This window comes from Alexandromys fortis, unplaced genomic scaffold (assembly GCF_014885135.2).
Source record: "Alexandromys fortis isolate MF-2015 unplaced genomic scaffold, M_Fortis_MF-2015_v1.1 scaffold_177, whole genome shotgun sequence".
Lineage (NCBI taxonomy): Eukaryota > Metazoa > Chordata > Mammalia > Rodentia > Cricetidae > Alexandromys > Alexandromys fortis.
The window spans coordinates 2,900,784-2,922,144 of record NW_026068056.1 but is presented as its reverse complement, the minus strand read 5'-3'; the positions used below and the strand labels follow the sequence as shown (position 1 = coordinate 2,922,144).

Genomic DNA, 21,361 nt, shown 5'->3' with positions numbered 1-21,361 from the left:
ACCTGAATTTGATTCCCAGAACCTATACAATGCAAGGAGGACCAAGTCCTGCGAGTTGTCCTCCGAGCTGCACTATGACACACACGCACACATATAATCTAAAAAGATATACAAAACTGGACATTAAAGCTAGAACATGTATTCATTTGACAACTTCCCTAGAGAAGACTCTGAACTCCGATCAGACCTTTGCAGTAGGACAGAACATTTCAGAGAAATAGAATAAGGGAGTCAAGAGGGGTGTGATCAGGGCCTCAAGTTAAATTAGGATAAGGGGAAATTCAGGATTATAAGAAGTTGGTTAAGCCAGGTGTGGTCATACATGCGGATAATCCCAGCAATCGGGAGACAGAGTCAGGAGGACGGAGACGGCCAGTCTGGAGGTCTGGGGATGCCTTCTGTGGCAGAATGCTTGCCAAGTGCGCACAAACCTGGGTTTTATGCCCAGCTCCACGCACACAAATGGTCAGTGTGATGAAATGAGGCTGTGTTGCAGGTGCTCCAATGATGAGAGTTAGGTTGAGAGGTCACGACCTCCCTGATGAGGGCTTTACAGCTGAGTGGTATTCAGGTCCTCACAAGTGACAGTCCTGGCTCGCTGGAGAAGCACACAGGGACATCCTGAAAACAGAGGAGGGTCGGGCTGCTCTGAGCTGTTTTTAGTAAGTGCTGGGATGGCTGGGAGTATCAGAGACACAGAAGCCCAGCACGAGAATAGGATTAGGGCTTGTTCACAGTGACTTTGACCACTTTGCTTCCGCCCTAGATGAAAAAATGCATGTCTTCTGGTTTGTGCAGAAAAGCACGCTCCAGTTCCAGAGCTTCCTCAGAGCTACCTGAGTCCGAGAGCTCCCTGTCCAGCACTCTGCCTGAGGGGAGGAGGGAAACGTGAGAACCAGGACCTCCCAGGCCTGAGCACAAGACAGTCCAAAGGTGTGGCCTTGGGCTTCAGGGATGGGGTGGAGAGTCTTGCTAAGGTTGCTCCTGTTTCTGGGCGCAGGTTGGCCATTCTGTGTCAAGGCAACTTTCATAGTTCTTTTCAAAGAGGACCCCCACCCTCACCCCCAGGGGGAGGCAAACCAGTAGTGGCCAGCACAGAGGCCCACAGAATGTCCCTGGAACAGAGATATTTACAAAGGGACAATGATGTATAGGATATGGTACTCCTGAGTCAGTTGTGGTGAGGGCCAAAATGAAGTCGGAGTGGAGACCATTCCACCCAGGAACAAGTCCACTGAGACTGGTAGAGACAGCCAGAGCAAACTGAAGCACACGGCCTGCACATGGCCAGCAGAGGGCAGAATGTGCAGGCCACAAGTCTCCAGAAAGACAGTCCAGTTTATGCAATACTGGGGGGGGGGGGGGCTGCTGATATCACGATCATGACCTTAGCAATGGCTTTGGGCAGGAGCAATGGTGGTTCTTCAGTCTACACCACACCTGCATGAAACATCCTTCAAGGGTGTTTAATGACGCTGGCTAATGATTCAGTAGATCAGGTATCTGGGAGGTGATCTACTGAGATGTCAATACTTCCAGTTATTAGAGGTATGGAAGATGGGTGTGGTGTTGTGTTCCTGTATTTAGTTCCAGCACGCAGGAAGCTGAGACAGGAGGATAATCAATTTCAGGCCAGCCTGGGCTACATCTTGGAGTACAAGACATGAATCTTGTCTGCAGCCTTGTCCTGGAACTTTCTCTGTAGACCAGGCTGACCTGGAATCGCCTCCTGAGTGCTGGGATTAAAGGTATACACCACCACTGCCTGGCCCTTGTCTGCCTCTAAAAAAAAAAAAAGTCTAGTCCTGGTGTATGCTTGCAATCGTGGCACTCAGGACACAGAGGCAGGAGGATTGCTGAAGTCGAAGGCCAGCCTAGTTAGTCTATATAGAAAGTTCCAAGAGAGTCAGAGCAATACTTTGAGACTCTGTTTCAAAACAGAAAAGGCAAAAAAAAGTATGATAAATTTATACTTTTCAAGGCTTGTATGACAATCCAAGAACTCAATAGATTAGTACAGTGTCACACCTGATGGAGATGTATAATCAACTCCTCTGGCTAAAGTCTGACTTATGCCTGATCACGCAATGATCATCAGCTGCTTGCATATGCGTGGGCCTATGGCAGTGCCCACCTGGCAATCCAGGATTGGCAGCCCATGCCTACTTAAGGGCAGGGAGAGGTTTGCCCAGAGAGAGAGGGGAAGAGAGAGAGAAAGTGAATAAAGTCCTGGAATAAACTGCAGTGAGAAGAGCTCCGGTGGTTGCGTCATCCTTGCGGGTCGAGGGTGGCCGTGACAGTTCAGAAATAATAGAAACTAGAGAACATGTGAACTAGCAAATCAAGTCCCCAAGGAAAAGCAGGGTGACACTATCAGCAATGTCGGAACCCCAGAGTCAAATAAGTGCCAGTCAACCATGAGATTTAAGGATTAAATGAACCTATAGATGTACTAAAAGGAAATGAGAGATTTTTAAAAATATTGTCATGTAGTTAGAAGTATCTAAGGGAAGGTCAGAGCAGGGAAAATCCAGAAGCTATGGAGATTGAGTTGAATCACTGATTACAATTTATAGGTGTGCTAAGTGTCACACACCTGTCGTGCCAGCAGTGCAGACACCGAGGGGAGAAGATTGCAAGTTTCACATCAGTCTGGGCAATCTACTGAGAGCGCATCTCAAAAGGAAAACATTTTGAATATGCTACAATGCAAAAAGCTCATAACGATAAATGGGCAAAAGACATAAAAAGGCGATTCACAAAGAAGTATAAAAAAGGTAAGCATCTTTTATAATCAAGGGATGTAAGTTAACACCTGACAGCTCCCTGTCACCCGTTCTCTCAGCAAAGGGCAGAATCTAGTACCTCGGCAGACAGAGTCTGGCGGACTCCAACGCACCACGCGCGTCCTCTGTGGTGCTCACCCATATCTCTCCTTGGCTGCTTGCCACTTAGACATGCCAGCTCCAGTATTTGTAACAAACCCACAGCTTTCTTAAGGTCTGCCACGTACAGACCCAGTTGGCTAGCAGCACACTTTCTTTTCCAGGCCTCTGTGTGATGACACCCGCACTGTTCCTAGGTGTGCCTGTTGTCACAGAGCAAGCAGAAGCTGCAAGGCTGTTTTGCTCCCCAATCCTTACCCTGATAATTCAAAGCCACAGCTGTCTCATGAGGTGTTCTAAATTCAAGAGAGAGGTCTGTGATACAGGTGCTGGCCCAGGACCTCAAGATCCAGAGGCCTTTGGAGAAGAGAAGGCTCTCTGAGAGGACTCTGCTGCTTGGGGGATTCTGCTCATTGTCTCATCTTAACCCCCAAGTGTCCCGAAGAAGCCCTTTGTACCCCGAGCCCCTCCCCCAACCCTTGTAGAGGTTTAAGGAAGAAAAGGTCTCCTGTATGTTCCTCAGGGGAGGCCCATGTCCTTCTACTAATTCCCTGCCCTCAGGCTTTTGGTAAAGCTAAGCACCTTGAACCTTAGGATCCTGTGCCAGAGGGAAGAGTCCTGACCCTGAGCAGTGCAGGACTGTGGCTTCCACAAGCAGTCACTAAGGAGGAGGGGATGCAGGTGTCTGTGGGCCAAGCTGCTGGCCAACAAATCAGGACATCCCTACCACTCCCAGAAGACATGCCTGAGGCCTCTTGGCGTCTCTTGCTGTACCACCTGGTGTGAGGGAGCAGTCTCCACCACAGAGGCTTGGGCATTTGTCCAGGTTGCTTTGGGGGTTCCTGGTTGGACAAAGATTTAGAGCTCCAAACTCCAGTGATCTTCACCAGAAGGGGTCTCATTTCTTGAGTTTGACTTTGGGTTTTTTTGCTTCTTATAACTACTTTGATTTCAGGATGGGTGGCTCAGCATCGATACCAGCTAGCAAGTCTTCTGGGCCTTAGAGGAGCTGACTGGACAGATGGTAGCTATGGTTATATAACTAAAAGGGAGTTCACATGACTATGCATGTGGCAACCAATGGAGCTGTCTCCTCCGTCACATGAAAATAAGGTAGGGACCTCTCTCTGCAGCTTAATAAATACCCAGTTTGGCCAGGGAGCATAGTCTATCAGGGCTGTAAGATAACGTCCAGTCAGAGGTCTGAGTGGCCATGACCAGCTGGTAGGATATTAATGGGCTGTTACTCCATTTACAAATAAACAAATAAATATGGTACAAAAAGAAACTCCTGCAGAGTGTGACAACTGGTTAAATAATGGCACGAGGGTTATGGAGGTAACCAAAGCTGCTTTCTGATTGGATGTGAGGCCTGTTCCTTAGGAGGGAATTCATGCCTAGTCCTGTAAACCTGGCTCAAAGCCCATGCTACTTAGATCATGAACTGTAAGGGGAATCCTCTCCTGTTGTTTGGCTACATGGACATTGTCTTAGTCACTGTTCCGTTGCTGTGAAAAGACACCATGACCAAGGCCACTCACATAAAAGAAAGCATCTAGCCGGGCAGTGGTGGTGCACACTTTTAATCCCAGCACTCAGGAGGCAGAGGTAGGTGGATTTCTGTGAGTTTGAGGCCAGCCTGGTCTACAAGAGCTAGTGCCAGGACAGGTTTCAAAGCTACAGTGAAACCCTGTCTCGAAAAAAACAAGACGACGACGACGACGCCGACGCCGACGAAGAAGAAGAAGAAGAAGAAGAAGAAGAAGAAGAAGAAGAAGAAGAAGAAGAAGAAGAAGAAGAAGAAGAAGAAGAAGAAGAAGAAGAAGAAGAAGAAGAAGAAGAAGAAGAAGAAGAAGAAGAAGAAGAAGAAGAAGAAGAAGAAGAAAGCATCTAATCAAGGTCTTGCTTACAGTTTCAGAGGGTTAGTCCATTACCGTCATCAGAGAACATGGCAAGAGGCAAGTATGGTCCTAGAGAAGTATCTGAGAGCTATATCCAGAGAGAGAGAGAGAGAGAGAGAGAGAGAAGACTGGGCTAGCATGGGCTTTTGAAACCTCAAAGCCCACCCCAGTGACAAATTTCTTTCAACAAGGACATACCTCCCAATCTTTTTAAATAGTGCCACTCCCTGACCGGTCATTAAGTACTCAGATATATGAGCATGGGGGGGGGGCATTCTTATTTATTTATTTATTTATTTATTTATTTATTTATTTAAGATTTCCGTCTCTTCCCCGCCCCGCCTCCCATTTCCCTCCCCCTCTGGGTCAAGCATTAAATGTTCAGCCTGTGAAACTCAAAAGAGAGATTTAGCGAGAAGCCATGAGAGTGTTAAGGATTCTCAAGAATGTATTTAGGTATAAAATAGGGGTAAACACTCACTGATACAGAATGGTTTAGACACAGCCACTGATTTGGCTGCCCTCATCCAGTCTCGTTCTGTCCAGGGGTGAAGAGCAAGCTGCCTGCTCCTCTCTGACCACCCAAGAGCAAGAAAAGGCTAAATCCTCTCCCTAAGCTTATAAACTGTCTTGTTTGCAGAAAAGACCACGCCCTAGGGTTCGTAATTGCCAAAAGCCATTGGCTAAATGGATTGAAATCCTATAACAAGAGATATTATGGGATATGTCCTGATTAGGTTTTTGTCAACTGAATGCCTAGAGCTCAGTGTGCCCTTTGGTGTGCCAGTAGGCACAGTAATCAGTCATTCCTCCTGAGTTTCTTTGGAACTTGTCAAAGATACCAAACTCACTTTCCAATACTGCAGGGCTGCATCACCTCAGGGCTTCAGAAGTCTCCCCAGAGTTTTTCTTAGGAGTTCAGCCAATGACTTAAGAACCCTGTAATCGGAAGGGGGGCTGCAGTTCACTGACGATTTTACTCTTAGCAAGTCCTGGAGATGAGAAGTATCTCTCATCAGTTTTGAGAGCTAAATCAGATGCTTTTCTGGATACAGTCATGCCATAAAATACAAATTTGCGAGCAGAGAATAAATCACCTTTGGTTTCAATTAAAAAAGAAAGAGCTTCCTGGAATAGACAATCACCAATATGAAAGGCCTTGGAAAGGAGGCAGCTGGAGGCGACTCCAACTCTAGGCAGAGTCCTGAAAAGGCAAGGTTCAGTTATACTGAACCGCAGAATGTGAGTGGGCATTTGACTGATTAAATTTAAGTCAACTTGCTGGAGGTGGTTGTACACCCTTTAATCCTAACCCTGGGGAGGCAGAAGCAAGTAGATCTCTGTAAGTTCCAGGCAAGACTGGTGTATAGAGAGAGGCCAGCAAGGGAAATAGTAATTCCTTGTCTCAAAATAAATATAAATAAACAAATAAAAATTAACATTGGCAACTGTGTTGGGGCCACTTAGTTCCTGAAATCCTTTTATATTGTGTACCCTTGAGAAACAGCATCGGGTCCAAAGGCTGGAGGAAGACCCCAAACTCCAATTGTATGTAAGAGCAAAGAGCGTCTATTACCAGTGTATGTGGGATCGTTCACATGTATAATATGGCTCCTCCACAAGAGGAGTATGCAGGCTCCTTTTAAGCACAGCTAAGGGGAATTTCAGGGACAGTGAGGTCACCTCATACATAATTGATTAATCAATTAGTTACAGTTGTTACACTAGTCTACTTTTAATTGGCTGAGGTTTAGTCATATCATTTTTGAACATACTTGCACAAGCTTGGGCAAGTCTGGACATGACTCAGAAGGGGCTGCTGGATTTGTTCTTGAGACATTGTGAGGCTGAGTTAGGCCCTGTGTTTGTTCTCTCTCTTGTCCCTGAATGTAAGGGTATTGTGCATAAACAGCCCTTTGTTGAGAGAGACACCTGTTTTGCCCTTCTCAGAGAACTGAAACCTAAATTCAGCGGTAAGAGTGAGAGAGTTTAACCCCTTCAACAGAACATAGCTTGGGGGTTCCCTAAGAGAGTCTCCTCAATGTCTAGCACCCTTCCATTCAGAGCCACTAAGCATTTGGTAAGTAGAAGCAGCCTTAGGGCTTTGGTTCCTGGCTTGCACTGAGTCCAAAGCCAGTTACACAGAGCAGGATGGGGCAGGAGCCCAAGAGTGGGATATCACCAGTATGAACACTGACTCATTGTGGAAACTCAATACCCTGGGACATTTAGACTGCCTGAAGCCTGGGACACTGATTTCAGGGTAATGATGCTCTTACTTGAAAGAGGGACACTTGCAAAATGCTGTTCAAATGACTGCACAATGATTCTTGTGTGTGATAAAAATAAACGAAATACAAACCACCCTAGACAAGAATGCAGACTCAGAGGATGTGGCAGAGGCGACCCTTTGAAGACTGGGAAATAATCCAGGGCATTCAATGCCCTGTTCTAAGCTTCATGAGCACCAGGTAGGAATGTGGCACATAGACATACACATAGGAAAAACACTAATACACATAAATAAATCTAAAAATATACTGGGCTGAGCAAAATAAGCCAGATACACTTTCAAGAACACACCTCTTTTCGTCCATTTTGGTTGCTAGCTGTGTTTGGGTTTTTATTGCTATAATGAAACACTATGACCGAAGGCAAGTTGGGGAGAAAATGGTTCATCTGGCTTACACTTCCACATCCATAGCTCATCAGTGAAGGAAGTCAGGACAGGAACTCAAACAGGGTGGGATCCTGGAGGCAGGAGCTGATGCAGAGGTCATGGAGGGGTGCTGCTTACTGGCTTGCTCAACAGACTTGCTCAGCCTGCTTTCTTACAGAACCAAGACCAGCAGCCCAGGAGTGGTATCACCCACAACTGGGCTCACATCAATAACTAACTAAGAAAATGCCCTACAGCTGGATATTATGGAAGTGTTTCCCTTCCCTGAAGGTCCCTCCTCTCAGATGACTTTAGCTAGTGTCAAGTTGGCATAAAGCCATCCAGCACAGCTGCTTTAAGAAAGTACTGTGGGCTGGTAGCTTATAAACAAAAGACGTTACTTTCTCACAGTTTCAGTCTAAAAGGTTCAAGAGTTCGCAGATTTGGTGTCCAAGGAGGGGCCATCTTCTCCTTCATACACAGTGACTTCTAACATGCTTTCACACAATCAAGAACAAGCTAGCTCTCCAGGTCATTTCATTAGGGCATTAAGTCCATTCAGAGCTCCACTGACCAGACAATCACCTCCCGAAGGCGTCACCATCTAATGGTAACAATTTCAAAATAAGAATGGGGGTTGCGAGGAAGCATGAGCATCCATGCAGTAGCAGTACCATATAGTTCCAGCTACATAAGACACTAGAAACTGGGCATAATGGTGCACACGTTTAATCTCAGCACTCTGGAGGCAGAGGCAAGTGGAGCTCTGTGAGTTTCAGGACAGCCAGGGCTACATAGTGAGACCCTGTCTCGAAAAAGCAAAACAAAACAAGGGAGGGCAGGGAGATTAGGAAAATGTAATCTACTCCTTAGTATCAAGATTACCAGTTACCGGGGAGGATAGGGTGGGAGTTAGGGTAGGGGCGGTTAACTAGGAGATGGCATAACCCATATCTTGACTGTAGTGGTTATACAGATAATATATTTGTCAAAACTTGCGTAAGTGCACACTTCAAAAGTTGAAAAATAGTATCAGACCTAGTTTACACTGTAAATAGAACTAGACAGGTTCTGTAGGGACAGACAACTAGAACAGAACAGACGTCTGTAAGAACAGACCAGTGAAACTAAGAACAGAGAAGAAGGGGCCAGAACAAACCAGCAGGAGAACAGAGACTGGAGAACTGGGCTTCTGAATGGGAAAAAGACAGACCATAAACAAACACAGTTTAAGGGGGCAGGGCTAAAGATTTAATTCTCAAAAGCAAAATGTCAAAATATTTAAAGCATGAGAGAATGGGTTGATGATGTCCGAAAAATAAATGTCTAAATGTGTTTGAGAGCATATTTTTGCAGTCCAAGTCACCAGGCCATTTTCTATGCACACACTCCATTCCTGCATCTGGGCTATAAATCTCCCATCATCCTCGCTGTGTTAGGAGTTGAGTGTGCCCTCTCTCCTCTACTACAACACTGACTCTCATGGTGGTGTAAAGATGGAAGCCAGGGCCTCACGTTAGAAAGTGCTCCACCGTGGAAATCTTTATTCCAGACACTTCCCTCTTGAAAAGTTTTCCTTCCTGTCTTAAGAGGGATTTTGTTTTGTGATATTTTGAGGCAGGAGTTCTCTATGTAATGACTCTGGCTGTTCTGGAATTTGCTCTGTAGACCAGGCTGGCCTTGAATTCACAGAGATCCGTCAGTCTCTACCTCTGGATCGCAGTACTGGGATTAAAGGTGTGCACCACCACTGCCTGGTTTAAGAGGTCTCTTTGGCAATTTTCCCTTAACATTTCTTACTTGAACATGCTGTGTGATGTAAATGGAGAAATGAACACTCCCATTTCTGAAGCATGTGTTGATCCCACTGAACAAGAGTAAAGACCAACAATCTAAATTTTCTGGTCGAATTAAGCAGGCTTTATTTTCTGTCAGACAGGGCTATTTCCCTAAAGCAGGATTTGAGAGAATAACCCTGAACACAGGAAAAATGAGTTTTTTTTTTTTTCTATAGACCCAAACTGCAAGGCTAGGGGGTTTCCAAGGACTTTGGAACTTGGCAGAACAGCTCAAAATTATCGAGCTGAACATCTTCGCTTATCAGGGTATAAAGTGTGGAACATGTTAAATTCCAGAAAATAGATCAAGACTTAAGTTTTACAGAAAAAAGGAATGAACTTATTTTGATCTTGTAACAAGATGGCTTCTTAAGATGGAACCTGGCTGATCCATGACAGAGAGGTTCAAATGACATAAAACTGTAATAGCATGCAAAAAAAATTAATAACGTAAACAAAAGTGTGTCTATATTTTGCCCAGGCAAAGAGGGGTGGATTGACCTGAAATTGCTTTGTCTGAGGGCAGGGGAAGCTTTAGGAGATAGAAAATCTTAGCTCCTGAACAAGTTTGCCTTTCAATGTATAAATCTCGTAAGTGGCCTGTGAATACAGAGTAAGAGAAAGGTATTCTCCCCTGCGTCCAGTTACGGTGACTTCTTGGACAATGTCATTTGCAAAGGTGGCAGTTTGTGCTGGTGGTGACGTCCCTGAGTGCAAGGGGTCCTTCTTGTCACTGTGTGGTCCTTTTGGTCTGCAGTGCAAAGCGGCGAGCATGACTGCACCACCACGAGCGGGGTGGGGAGCACGCACCGGGCACCATTTTTTTTTAAATATTTATTTATTATTTATTATGTATACAATAGTCTATCTGTGTGTATGCAGAAGGCCAGAAGAGGGCACCAGACCTTATTACAGATGGTTGTGAGCCACCATGTGGTTGCTGGGAATTGAACTCAGGACCTTTGGAAGAGCAGGCAATGCTCTTAACCACTGAGCCATCTCTCCAGCCCGACCGGGCACCATTTTAATGGATTAGAAAATGATTGCAGCCTGGCACAGTGAACGTCACCGAACACGTATCCGTTAATGACGTAACGCCGCACCGCTACATGCACTAGTGACCAAACGAACAGGAGCAAAATCCCCCGGGACCACTGCGCGTGGCTTTCAGCCCAAAGAACCAGGATTATCTCTGGTCGAGTATCTGCATAACTGCACACCCGGCCAGACAAACCCACCCGCCTGAACCATCACGGATCCCCGCCCCTTCCAGCCATCGCAGCTTCCGGAATGGGCGGACCTGCTCCGGAAGCTTAGTAGCGCAGCGCTCTTCGCGTGTCCCGGGAGGCCGGATCCTTCCGGAACCGCCAGCTATTAGTGGTCACTCCCTCAACGCCAGGAACCTCTCTGATTAGTTACTGACGGAACCGCCTTAACCGGTAACGTCCCGTGAGGTGGGTGCAGCCGCGGTCGCCAGGCGCCCTTGCCCACGGTCACAGCAGCTGGGTATACACAGCGACAAGGGTTCTGCTCGTGTGATAGATTATTTAAAAAGAGCAGCTAGAGAGAGAGATAGAGAGAGGGAAAGGCGGAAAGAAAGGCTGGGTCTGACGTTTATTCACGGTGAGGGAACGTTTTTGTCACCCACGTATGCAGATGGCAAAAATGCCTACGGAGGAAGATGGGGTGCGGCCTCTTAGAGGGGCAAAAATGGGTGGAAATGACTTCGGTAGTCTTCCAGCAGTGAACTATCCGTGGTTTTTTGTTTGTCACTTTTGCCAGTGTGAGCTCAAAAGATGGTTGAGTGTTATTTTAAACATCTCTCAGCAAATGGCTAAAACCTTGGGTGGCGTGGGAGACCATAGCACGTCCTTCTGCTGGTGTGGAAAGTCAGATGAGGCAGGCAAGTTTGTACGCAGTGGAACTGGAGTGCCCAGGGTGAGTTGAGCTGAAGAGGGCTTGTGGAGTGCAAGGGGGTAGAATTAGGAGGCAAGGTTCTTTCCGAGCATGCTCCTGGGAACGAGTGGCAAAATAATAAAGAGGACATCATAATCTAATCAGACAACACATCGTATGCTGAGACATCTCCTAGTCTAGGTTGAACGGGTGCCAGAAGATTTTTCATCTATAGGATGTAGGTTTCATGATTATATGGCTTCCCTGGGGCATTGATAGACTCTGGACAATACACTGTTTCAGGTCCTCAGTCATATTGTCAGCTGTATCCAGGTAACCACCCTCCACTCCTGGAGCTTCTCATTTTCTGTAAAAACATGCCTGAAAGTTTGTTCAAAAAGAACCACAAACTCAGTCTGGGCAGACCTTTGTGAGTAAATAGGATTATCAGGAAGCCTCTTTGTCCCTCTTCCTCTTCTTCCTCCTCCTCCTTTCTTCTTTCTTCCTCTTCCTCTTCCCAGGGTCTTGTATAGGTGAGAGGTCTACAGCTAATATTTCTAAGTTTTCTTTAGTTTGTCAACTAGACAGTTAGTTACTCTTATATTTTTTTGGTGCTGAGAATTGAACCCAGGACATTGCATATACCAGGCAACTGTCTGCCACTGAATTATGTTCCCCTTTCCACTACTTTTTTCTTAAAAATACTTAGTCCAGGTTAGCCTGTAACTGAGATCTTCTCCCTTGTCCCCCAAAGGCTCCAGGTACAGGCACACTGTGATTTCAAGCATGAAAAAGTGAAGTAGCCACCATGAGTCAAGGCAGCTTCCCCGGAGGTGCTCAGACTAAAGATCTATGGAGCCACTCGCGCGAACAGCTTGGGTTCTGTAAGGAGTTGTCAGCCTTGGAGTATTGTGTCAGGAGCTTTGCTCCTTCACAGCTACAGCTACAGCTACAGGCGTGTGCTGACATTCCCGCTGCCCATGTGTATGTCGTGAGGGCCGTAGTGTTTCATGCATTTTTTAAAAATACTTACATAGGACCAGGAATTGGAAACAGAATGGAATTTGTGCCCCAGTGACTCATAGGTCTATGGGTGGACGTTTTGTGGTGAACTCTATGCTGCAGCTTTGACAAGCAATTTTTTTTTTCTTTTCAAGACTCTTGTTGGCACTGTTGCTAGATTTAATGCCTTGTGCTGTCTTCACTGACAACGTCTGGAGGCTTGGACTAGTAGTCTCGGTTGCAGGTTCTTCAGTCATAAAATAAGAGCTGAGGTAAATTTCCTCACTTCTGGCATTCAAGAATAGCTTTGGCTGGGCAGTGGTGGTGCACGCCTTTAAACCCAGCACTTGGAAGGCAGAGGCTGGCGGGTCTCTGTGAGTTCAAGGTCGGCCTAGACTACAGAGTGAGTTTCAGGACAGGCTCCAAAGCTATAGAGAAACCCTGTCTTGGAAAACCTAAATAAATAAATAAACAAAACAAAACAAAAAAGGATAGTTTTGGGCCATGGGTGGTCTTTTGCACTCAGGGTTTTCCCAGTTCTTCTACAAGTGTCCCCTCTCAAGGACCTTCATTCACTGTGGCAGCTGAGTTTTATGAGACAAGCCCAAAGCCGTTGACACGTTTTCCTGGAGAAGCAGGGGGAAGGTACTCTTGTCCCAAACACCTCCATTGGGAAGGGAAACCATGTTCTTTGGAGAAATCTAGTCTTTGCCCCACTGCTTTCCAGGTGAAGTGCTGGGCCACCTGGGCAGGGTAAGCCAGGAGGCTCCAGAGCCTGTGGCTGCAGACATATGCCTGCGCAGCCTGAGAAAGTGTCCAGGTGGAAGGGGTGAGAATGCAGAGAGGGAGGGGAGAAGGCAGTAAAGAAAACCTTTGCTGCTCACTGCTGGCTAGACCTCCTCTAACCTAACTGCCCAGCCCTTCCTTCAGCTTCCCCAAGTGACTGACTAGTCCTGACAGGTTGGAGGTAAACCATTCAGGGAAGATGCGGAGACGGGCAAACTGACATCCTCATGGCCATGCTGAAGAGACACCATGGCCACGACAACTCTTCTAAAGGAAAACATGTGATTGGGGCTGCCTTACAGGTTCAGAAGTTCAGTCCCAGCCAAGAGTCCTACATCTGGATCGGCAGGCAGCAGGAAGAATGAGAGGGACCCTGGGTCTGGCTTGAGCATCTCAAACCTCAAAGCCTGCCCCCAGTGACACATTCCTCCAACAACAAGGCCACACCTCCTAATAGTGCCACTCCCTGTGGGCCTATGAGAGCCATTATCATTCAAACCAACACAGTCCATCCGGCACATTAAGTATATGAAGGGCTGGGTGCACACCTTTAATCCTAGTACTCAGGAGGCCTGTGAATCTCTGAGTTCAAGACCAGCCAGGACTGTTACACAAAGAAACCCTGTTTCAAAAAACCAAAAAAAGAAAAAGAAAAAGTATATGACAAAGCTCTTGTGTCCTGGGATGAGGAAGAAGTCAGGGCCTAGACCAAGTCTTTGGGAGCCCCCTGGCTTGAAACGTCTTATCATAAAGGAAGGAACTCAGCATTTGGATTCTGCCCCCACATTCCCCAGACCTTCTATACAGCATGACCCCAAAGCCCATTTCAAACATTAGAGAATTTTTGTTTGCATTGACTAATACCAGCTGTGTTTGGTGTCAGACTGTTGTCAGACAATGTAAATCTCAGGGGTGATCCCGTATTGTAGACCTGGCCCATCATTTGGTCAGTAAGCGTGGGCTCAGTGTGAAAGGAGGCCAGCTGTGGGCAGTCTGGGTGAGAGGGTGACAGGGACAGACTAGCTCGTCTACCAGGTCTTGTCTGCTGATCTTGCTGTAGCGGGTTGCCTAATACCCAGATGTCCCACCCCTGAGGGGACAGGAGATATTGACACAGTTGGTACTGGGTGCACCTGGCTTTGACCCTGCCTTCCCCTGCAGCAGTCAGGGACAATCAGGATGGCATATGTAACCCTAGGTAGCTTCATGCACAGTCCTGGGCTTACAGCATCACAGAGCAGCTGTGTAGCCCAGCCTTGCACTCTCTGTCTCCTCTAAGCTCTACAGAGAGTCCACGGCCCAGTAGGCCCGAGTGTTTCAGGCTAAAGAGTTGACAGAGAAACGGATATCATAAGAATGCCCTCCTCAGATGTTCTGTTGAGAGGACCCGTTCTTAACTCTGTGGCTCATTTGTGAGGAGCTCTTTGAAGAGAGTCACTGCCAGTGAGTAGCAGTCACCGATGGGGGGTGTGCTGAGCCTGCTTTCCTTGGAGGAGGGGGCACTAAGTGGTACTGATGATGTGAACTTGGTCTTGGGAGTCACCAGTCGCCTGCACCTACAGGCTGTGACCAGCATTGGCAGTGTCCTGATGTGTGCTGCAGGTATAACTACCCATCTAGCTTAGACTCCTGAGCCTGGGTCCAGCCAAAGTCTGCAGTTGGGGAATAGAATTTGGAATGAGGCCTGCTTTTGATTTTCTGTCCAAGTGGACTTTTGTCCTCTGTGGGCAGCATCGCCATTGCCCCTCCCCTACGGGCAGACTTCTTACATTGCCGTCACACACGCATGGGCTCACTGTCCCACAGCCACAGATGACGTGCTTGCCCTTGTAGGCTATGATGACATACCAGCACACAGTGAACATTGCCATTGTGCTGATGGGAAGTGATGCTGAAGCCAAAGACTGTTGGGGAGCTGGGGAAAGTGGGATAGGGGTGGCCTGGAGTTGGAGCAACAGCGTGAAACCAGCTCACTGCAGTTTCTCTGTTAGCCTCCACCCTGTCCTACCCCCCTTGAGTTCAGTTTCTTCTGTACTTAGGACAAATGCCTTTCTACCTCTCAGGCCTTACAGCTCTAGCTGGAGGTACAAGCTGGTCTACATATTCTGGATACCATCTTAATTTCAATGATAACATTGGGAAGTGGAAATAACATTTTTGAGTGAATGAAAGAAGTTAAAATGCGTTCTCATTGGGTCTGCATGCCTGGAAGGTGGTAATTACCTGTTGTCTTTTTTTTTTTTTTTAAAAAAAATTAAGCCAGAAGTGGTGCCGTAAATCTATGATCCTAGTTGTCAGGGGTGGGTGGGGTGGGGGAGAGCAGGAGGATTAAGAATTCAAAGCCTGTTTCAAAAAATCAACAAACTAACCAGTCAATTAAAAAAGTTAACTTTTCAAAAAGGAACCTTTTAGTTTTAATAAAGGAATATATCATAATAGTTACTAGAAAAGTCAAGTACCAGTATTTTTATTTGAAGTCCAGATTAGAGCCAAACTGGCAGTCCGGGTCCTAAACTCATGTAGTATGGAAGTGACCAGTGGAGTAGGCCAGAGCCACTTCCCTGGGGCTGTGTCCTGCCCTGATGATCTCAGGCCTTGCCTGACTCTTAACCATTAGCTCCAGGAATCAAGGCCGATGGGTCTGGCGTTGTAGGGACCTCTGCGAACACCATGACCAGAGAGTGTCTATCCATGTGAGACAAGAAGAAAGCCTGGTTTAATGTGATTCAATAGCTGGTTGTTGGTTCAAACCTCTAAAGTCTGACACCAGGCAGTCTATTTTAGGCATTTTTATGTACAGTACACTTTGGGAAAATTTTCTTGGTGTAACAGTCCCATGTGTATAATAGCATTTAGGCCATAATTAGATGAAACTCTTCTCAAAGTAAATGTCACCTCTTCCATAAAGATGAGTTCTATAGATAAACTACATGCGTCACTCTAAGGTCCCAGGGGAGGATCTGGTGTGAGCTCCGTCAAACAGATAGCACAGAAGCTGCCTAGGCTATTGTCCACCTCCACTTGCAGCCTTCTGAGCAGAAAATGGGTATACATTTCCTCTCTGTCTCTCTCTGGAAGGGACGCACCTGCGTGTTTAACACTCCTGATTTCTGTGAGCGAGCACAAACACTTCGTGCCCTCTGCCTGGCATCCTGCTGTTCCCTGCGGCACAGGACACATGCTCAGGAGAGGCTGACCTGACTGTTTGTCTCTCTTTAGGGCTCAGGCAGAGATGAGGGAGAGCAGCCGGCTGATGCCCAGAGACACCACATCCCTGTGACTATACCAGCACCTCCAGGGCCAGGCCATCTGAATCGTCAGTGTCATGGAGCCTCCTGGAGAGAAGCCAGGAGAGGCTGAGGTGCTGAGCATCACACCCCAGCTGCTGAAGTCCCGATCTGGAGAGTTTGCCCTTGATTCCATCCTATTGCTAAAACTTCGGGGTTTAGGGCTGGTGGACCTGGGCTGTTTGGGGGAGTGCCTGAGCCTTGAATGGCTTGACCTATCGGGGAATGCACTTACCCACCTGGGCCCACTAGCGTCTTTGCGCCAGTTGGCTGTGCTCAATGTCTCCAATAATCGGCTGACAGGGCTGGAGCCACTGGCGGCCTGTGAAAACCTGCAGAGCCTCAATGTTGCTGGCAACCTGCTGGCTGCTCCTGGCCAGCTGCAGTGTCTGGCTGGGCTACAGGGCCTGGAGCACCTGAGACTCCGGGACCCTTTGGCCCGGCTCAGCAACCCACTGTGTGCCAGCCCCTCCTATTGGGCTGTGGTTCGAGAGCTGCTGCCTGGCCTCAGAGTCATAGATGGGGAACGTGTAAGTGGGAAGGGCAGTGAGCTGTACCAGTTATGCCGAGACCTGGACAGCTCCTTGCGCCCCAGCTCCAGCCCAGGCCCCAGAGCCATAGAGGCCCAGCCCTGGGTGGAACCTGGCTACTGGGAATCCTGGCCCATGAGGAGTAGCTCCATTCTGGAAGAGGCCTGCCGGCAGTTTCAGGACACATTGCAGGAATGCCTTGACCTGGACCGCCAGGCCAGTGACATCTTGGCCCAGGCCCAGCAGGCTCTGAACCCTGCAGAAACCACGTCTTCCTTTGTCTTCTGATTGTGCCTCGTAGCCAGGTGCTCTCAGCGTCGTGCTGACGCCGACATCCCTTTCCTGCCCCAGGCCCTTGCCTCTGGTTTTCTCTGCTCACTGACCCTGCAAACTCGTTTATCCTAACTCCTACCCTTCATCTCCCCGAGGACACTTCCTGCCCTCCTTCCACCCAATCAGAGGCATGAGCAGGTGTCAGATTTCCTCACTATCTGGCAAATGTTGCAGCTAAGCCCAGCATGCTGAGCATGGGCTCTCGCTAGTGCCAAGCCTGAGGCTTTGTGGGTAATGTTACTTGCCACCTGCTGACTCTCACTAAACAGTTCTCTGCTCATTTGTGCCATTTCTTGTCTCTTCCTCAGGAAAAGTATGGCCTTCCATACCTCTGCTTTGGTCCTGTAGGAGACCCCTGAAGTCACCCTCCCTGCTCCTTCCTGGTACCAGGAAGGAAGAGTGGGGACACACATACACAAATCTTTGAACTTTTCTTGTATGTACAGGTTGAACTGAGGAAAGAACAAACACACAGTTGGGACTGAACAGACCAGCAATTTTATTAGCTTGGAGTATGAAATCTTTGGGAGCTGGTGTCCTTTCACTGGGTTTTGCCATGGCAGCTCAGGAAGGCGGAGCTCTAGAGAAGGGAAACCAGATGAGTGTAAGGGAGGTTGTTTTGGCTTGATACTAGCTTTCCTTCAAGTTTCAAACAAAACACATAGCCCAGTTTATGCCAAGGGCTCTCTCTCCCCTCCCAATAACCTACCTGTCTGGGGCTTATTTGGGTTTCAGGGCCCTGGAGAAGGCAAACTGTCCAGGGAAGAAGTGGTTGCCGCGGGGGTCCTCGCCACTCTGCGCTACCTTACTGCACTGGGACTCCTGAGATTCCTGTTAGAACCAGTGTCTGTTGTAGCAGTGCCTGGGAGGTGAGGCTTCACCGCAACCCCAGGGGAAGGTCTTAGCCACCCCCTGCCCCACTCTCCTTTCCCACTTCCAGTTCTTATCACACAGACCCTCACGTGGTTTGTCTCCAGCCCTCTCCCTAACCTCTGACCCTTCTTACCTGAGGCCCTTGCCTCATTGTTGGACAGTGGACCATCCGGCCCAGAACTTTACCCATGGTGTCCAGTTTGATGCAGGCCAGACATTTCCGCTTTCTCTGGGGAGGAGAGTATGAGAGAAGGAAAAAGGGGTGAGGGGAGCCTGAGTGTCAGGGTGGGGACTGGCCTGCTTGGCATCCCTAGAGTGGATGGATTTGAATACTTGGTCTCCAGTTGGAGGAAGGTTTAGGTTTGACTTTGATGGAGGAAGTATGTCACTGGGACAGGCTTTGAGAGTTTAAAGTCTTATACCACTCCCAATTCACTCTTTCTGCTTCCTGCTTGCTTTTGAGAATGTGAGCTCTCAGCTTCTTGCTCTGGCTTCCATGCCTGCTGGTAGCCATGTCTCCCTGCCATGATGGACTTTTATCCCTCTGGAACCAGAAGACAAACCTTTATACTATAGTTGGTTTTGGTCATGGTGTTTCATCACAGCAGGAGAGATATAACTAATCCAAGGAGCAGGGGGATGTGCAAGCCAGATAGACATGCACCTTACCCTGGGATGGGCGATTCTTACAATTTCTTGTCTTTGGACACTTGGACACTACTTTAAGAAATAGCCCAGGCTGATCTAGAACTTGTGGTCCACCTGCTTTAATTTCTCCAATGCTGGAATTTCAAGTATGTGCTACCCTGCCTTGCCTGCAGACTGCAGTACCTGTGTAGAGATCACTCCTGTGTGAGCATGCGTGTGTGAACTGCTCATATGCAGTACACTGCATGGGTGTATTCACAAGTGCCTGTGTGAATGTGCAAACATGTATAAAGGCAAGAATCTTCTCCAGATGGTATCTGTCTCTGTTTCTCTCTGGTGTGTGTGTGTGTGTGTGTGTGTGTGTGTGTGTGTGTGTGTGTGATGTCAGGCAAGGGTGTTTGGGTGTCCTATATCACTCTGCTTTATTATTCCCTTGGGACAAAATCTCTCACTGAACCTGGAGTTAGGCTGGAAGCCAAAAAGCCTTGAGTATCCTCGTGTCTCTGCCCACTACTGTTCAGGAGTTAGAGGCGTGTATAGCCATGCCCGACTGTTCTCATATGGGTGCTAGGGATCCAAGCTTAGGTCTTCATGCTTGTCCAGCAAGGGCCTTTTACCACCTTGTCCTCATATTTATATTTCCACCTTAAGATTTGATATGAATAAAAGGCCCTGTAAATCACCAGTATAACCCAGTCCCTTGCCTTAACTGATAAAGGGAACCAAGACCTTCAGTGACCCCACAAAGCTGTTAGAAAGCAAGAACCGTAACCCAAAGTGCTGCACCTTCAGCCCAGAGGTAACTCCATAGTAGCAGTGTCACCCGCAGGGTGGCTGATGACTCAACCCCTGTGATGAACTGGCTGTAGCCTGGTTGGTGTACAGGATAAGCTCCATAGAGAAGCTCTTAGAAAAGTCAGACAAGTGTCCTCCCCCCTGCCCTCCCCCCCCACCGATGGAGAGATTTCCCTCTTCCTTGCAGACAGCCCCCAGTGAGGAGCATAGCTTCTCGGGGCTCCAGTTCATACCCAGGCAGCCTGTCCCATCAAAAGAGCCCCTTCACTCACCCCATTTGGTTTGATTTTGCACTCGGGTTTTTTCCAGTCCTTCTTTAGGCAGCTGGTCTGCTGGAGCTTAAATTCCAACCTCACAAAAGTGCCCACCGAGAAGATCTATAGACAGACAGACAAGAAGGCCAGCAGGTAATTCCTGGCTGTCATTCTCCTCCCTCAAACACTGTAACTTAGAACTGGCACAGCCTAGGAGGACGTCTGACTGGTGGCCTTTCCCAGGAAAGCTTTCTGGATATTGCTGGTGTCCAGGGCTTCAGCCCTCCGTTCCCTGCCAGCCACAGTACTAACCGTTTCCTCAGCGCTGTCCACACTGGTCTCCTGGAAGGCCCACTGCACAGGTGGGTGTTTGTGGAACTCCTCCAGGGCCACCTGCAGGCCCCTGCGCTGTGTCTCGCTGAGCTCCGGCTCTGTCCCGTGGATGCCCACCATGCCTAGCCACAGGGCCAGGGGGATAAGCAGGCACTTCATGGCTCCACCTCAGTCCTGGTGCTGCAAAGACGGTATGTAGTCTTCAGCTCATAGAGCTGGAGTGAGAGTGGGGGGCACCTTCTCCCCTGACCTACTCCTGGGGCCAGAGGTGCCCCTTTCCACTACTAATCCAACTAGCCCTTTCTACTCTGCAAGGCCTTGTTCCCTGGTGCCCGCAAAGTTTTAGAGTTCCCTGCCAACAGCCCCAGCAAGTAGTCCTGCTGGCTATGACCACTATAGCCCCTTTTCTGGGCCATTTCCTCCTTCCTCTGGGTCTTCCCCACATCTCCCAAATCCCCAGGCCCTCTCTGGTACCTTGAAGAATATTAGGTTTGTTGCTGTAGCAAGGCCTTTCCCTGTGTGGTCCCTGGAGCAGCTCCCTGGAAGCTGTCCCCTCTCACCCTCTCCCTTTTCTCCTCTCTCTTGGTCCCCACAGCCCCGCCTTTCCCCACTGACCCTTCTCCCAGAGTCCGGAGTTTTGGAGTTTCCCGTTTCCCAAAGTCCCCTGACCTTCCTCTTGGATTGGGCCAAAGGAGGGGGAGGGGAGGGCCTGGAGCACCAAATAAGACAGGCTGCAGGCTGAATATTTTTCAGAAGACGTAAATGTGGGAGGACATGCCAGCTCAGGGAGGGTGGGAACTGCAACATGCTTAACCCTCCCTGTACCAGGGTTGCAGCTGCCATCAAGACAACTGTCCCCAGCAGTGGGTCCTCTCACCCCTGCCCCAACCTGGCCCTGGGTTCTCTAGTATCAGACAGCTCTTCCCTCCTTTGCGTCTTTCTAATTCTTCCAGCACATGACCTTGGTCACCCGAAGAGTGACTTCTGGAAGAACCCTGCTTGAACAGGTGATCTTCCACTAGAAAGCCACAGGTGGGGAAACTGAGGCTCCTTTGGTACCAAGGCAGCAGGTTTATTGCTTCAGTTTGTCTTGTGTGCAGTGGGAGAACTGCTGTGTCACTGGCTAGCTGCCTTCATCTCCCTCCAGGCATCCCTCTCCTATCGCCTCTTTCATGATGGCTCACCCACTCACCCACCCACCCACCCACCCACACACTCACCCACCCACCCACCCACTCACCCACCCACCCACCCACCCACCCACTCACTCACTCACGTAGGCCTAACTTTGCCTGGTATCAGTCTCTCCCTTGCAGAGGCTCCAAGTGGACCCTCCCTTCT

General features: G+C 48.4%; 2 protein-coding genes across 5 annotated transcripts; one reads left to right on the top strand and one right to left on the bottom strand.

The window, feature by feature from the left end:
• The first annotated feature begins 10,564 nt into the window (after positions 1-10,564).
• On the top strand, positions 10,565-17,439 carry Lrrc61 (leucine rich repeat containing 61). 3 transcript variants are annotated; one of them, XM_050119871.1, is made up of 2 exons: positions 10,565-10,737; positions 16,187-17,439. In XM_050119871.1, the coding sequence occupies exon 2, from the start codon at positions 16,293-16,295 to the stop codon at positions 17,070-17,072; it is 780 nt and encodes a 259-aa protein (XP_049975828.1). In that variant the 5' UTR covers positions 10,565-10,737; positions 16,187-16,292; the 3' UTR covers positions 17,073-17,439. The 3 variants fall into 3 exon arrangements, with proteins under 3 accessions (XP_049975828.1, XP_049975829.1, XP_049975830.1); XM_050119872.1 differs by lacking the exon at positions 10,565-10,737 and adding an exon at positions 10,776-12,453; XM_050119873.1 differs by lacking the exon at positions 10,565-10,737 and adding an exon at positions 14,134-14,410.
• A 153-nt stretch (positions 17,440-17,592) lies between these two features.
• Positions 17,593-20,772, bottom strand: Rarres2 (retinoic acid receptor responder 2). Of its 2 annotated transcripts, none has more exons than XM_050119878.1 (6): positions 20,636-20,772; positions 20,000-20,200; positions 19,706-19,810; positions 18,124-18,219; positions 17,827-17,948; positions 17,593-17,697 (listed from the first exon to the last, which is right to left on the bottom strand). In XM_050119878.1, the coding sequence occupies exons 2-5, from the start codon at positions 20,177-20,179 to the stop codon at positions 17,838-17,840; spliced, it is 492 nt and encodes a 163-aa protein (XP_049975835.1). In that variant the 5' UTR covers positions 20,180-20,200; positions 20,636-20,772; the 3' UTR covers positions 17,593-17,697; positions 17,827-17,837. The 2 variants fall into 2 exon arrangements, with proteins under 2 accessions (XP_049975835.1, XP_049975834.1); XM_050119877.1 differs by lacking the exon at positions 20,636-20,772 and adding an exon at positions 20,495-20,629.
• Between the last annotated feature and the right edge of the window lie 589 nt (positions 20,773-21,361).

What these genes read in the sequence shown, in the direction of transcription:
- Lrrc61 (XM_050119871.1), top strand. Translation starts at nt 16,293, where the DNA reads ATGGAGCCTCCTGGAGAGAAGCCAGGAGAGGCTGAGGTGCTGAGCATC.
- Rarres2 (XM_050119878.1), bottom strand. Translation starts at nt 20,179, where the DNA reads ATGAAGTGCCTGCTTATCCCCCTGGCCCTGTGGCTAGGCATGGTGGGC. An exon ending in GCAAAATCAAACCAAATGGG is followed by an intron (nt 18,220 to 19,705) that starts GTGAGTGAAGGG and finishes TCTCCTCCCCAG; the next exon opens with AGAAAGCGGAAATGTCTGGC. An exon ending in CAATGAGGCAAGGGCCTCAG is followed by an intron (nt 17,949 to 18,123) that starts GTAAGAAGGGTC and finishes TGGTTCTAACAG; the next exon opens with GAATCTCAGGAGTCCCAGTG.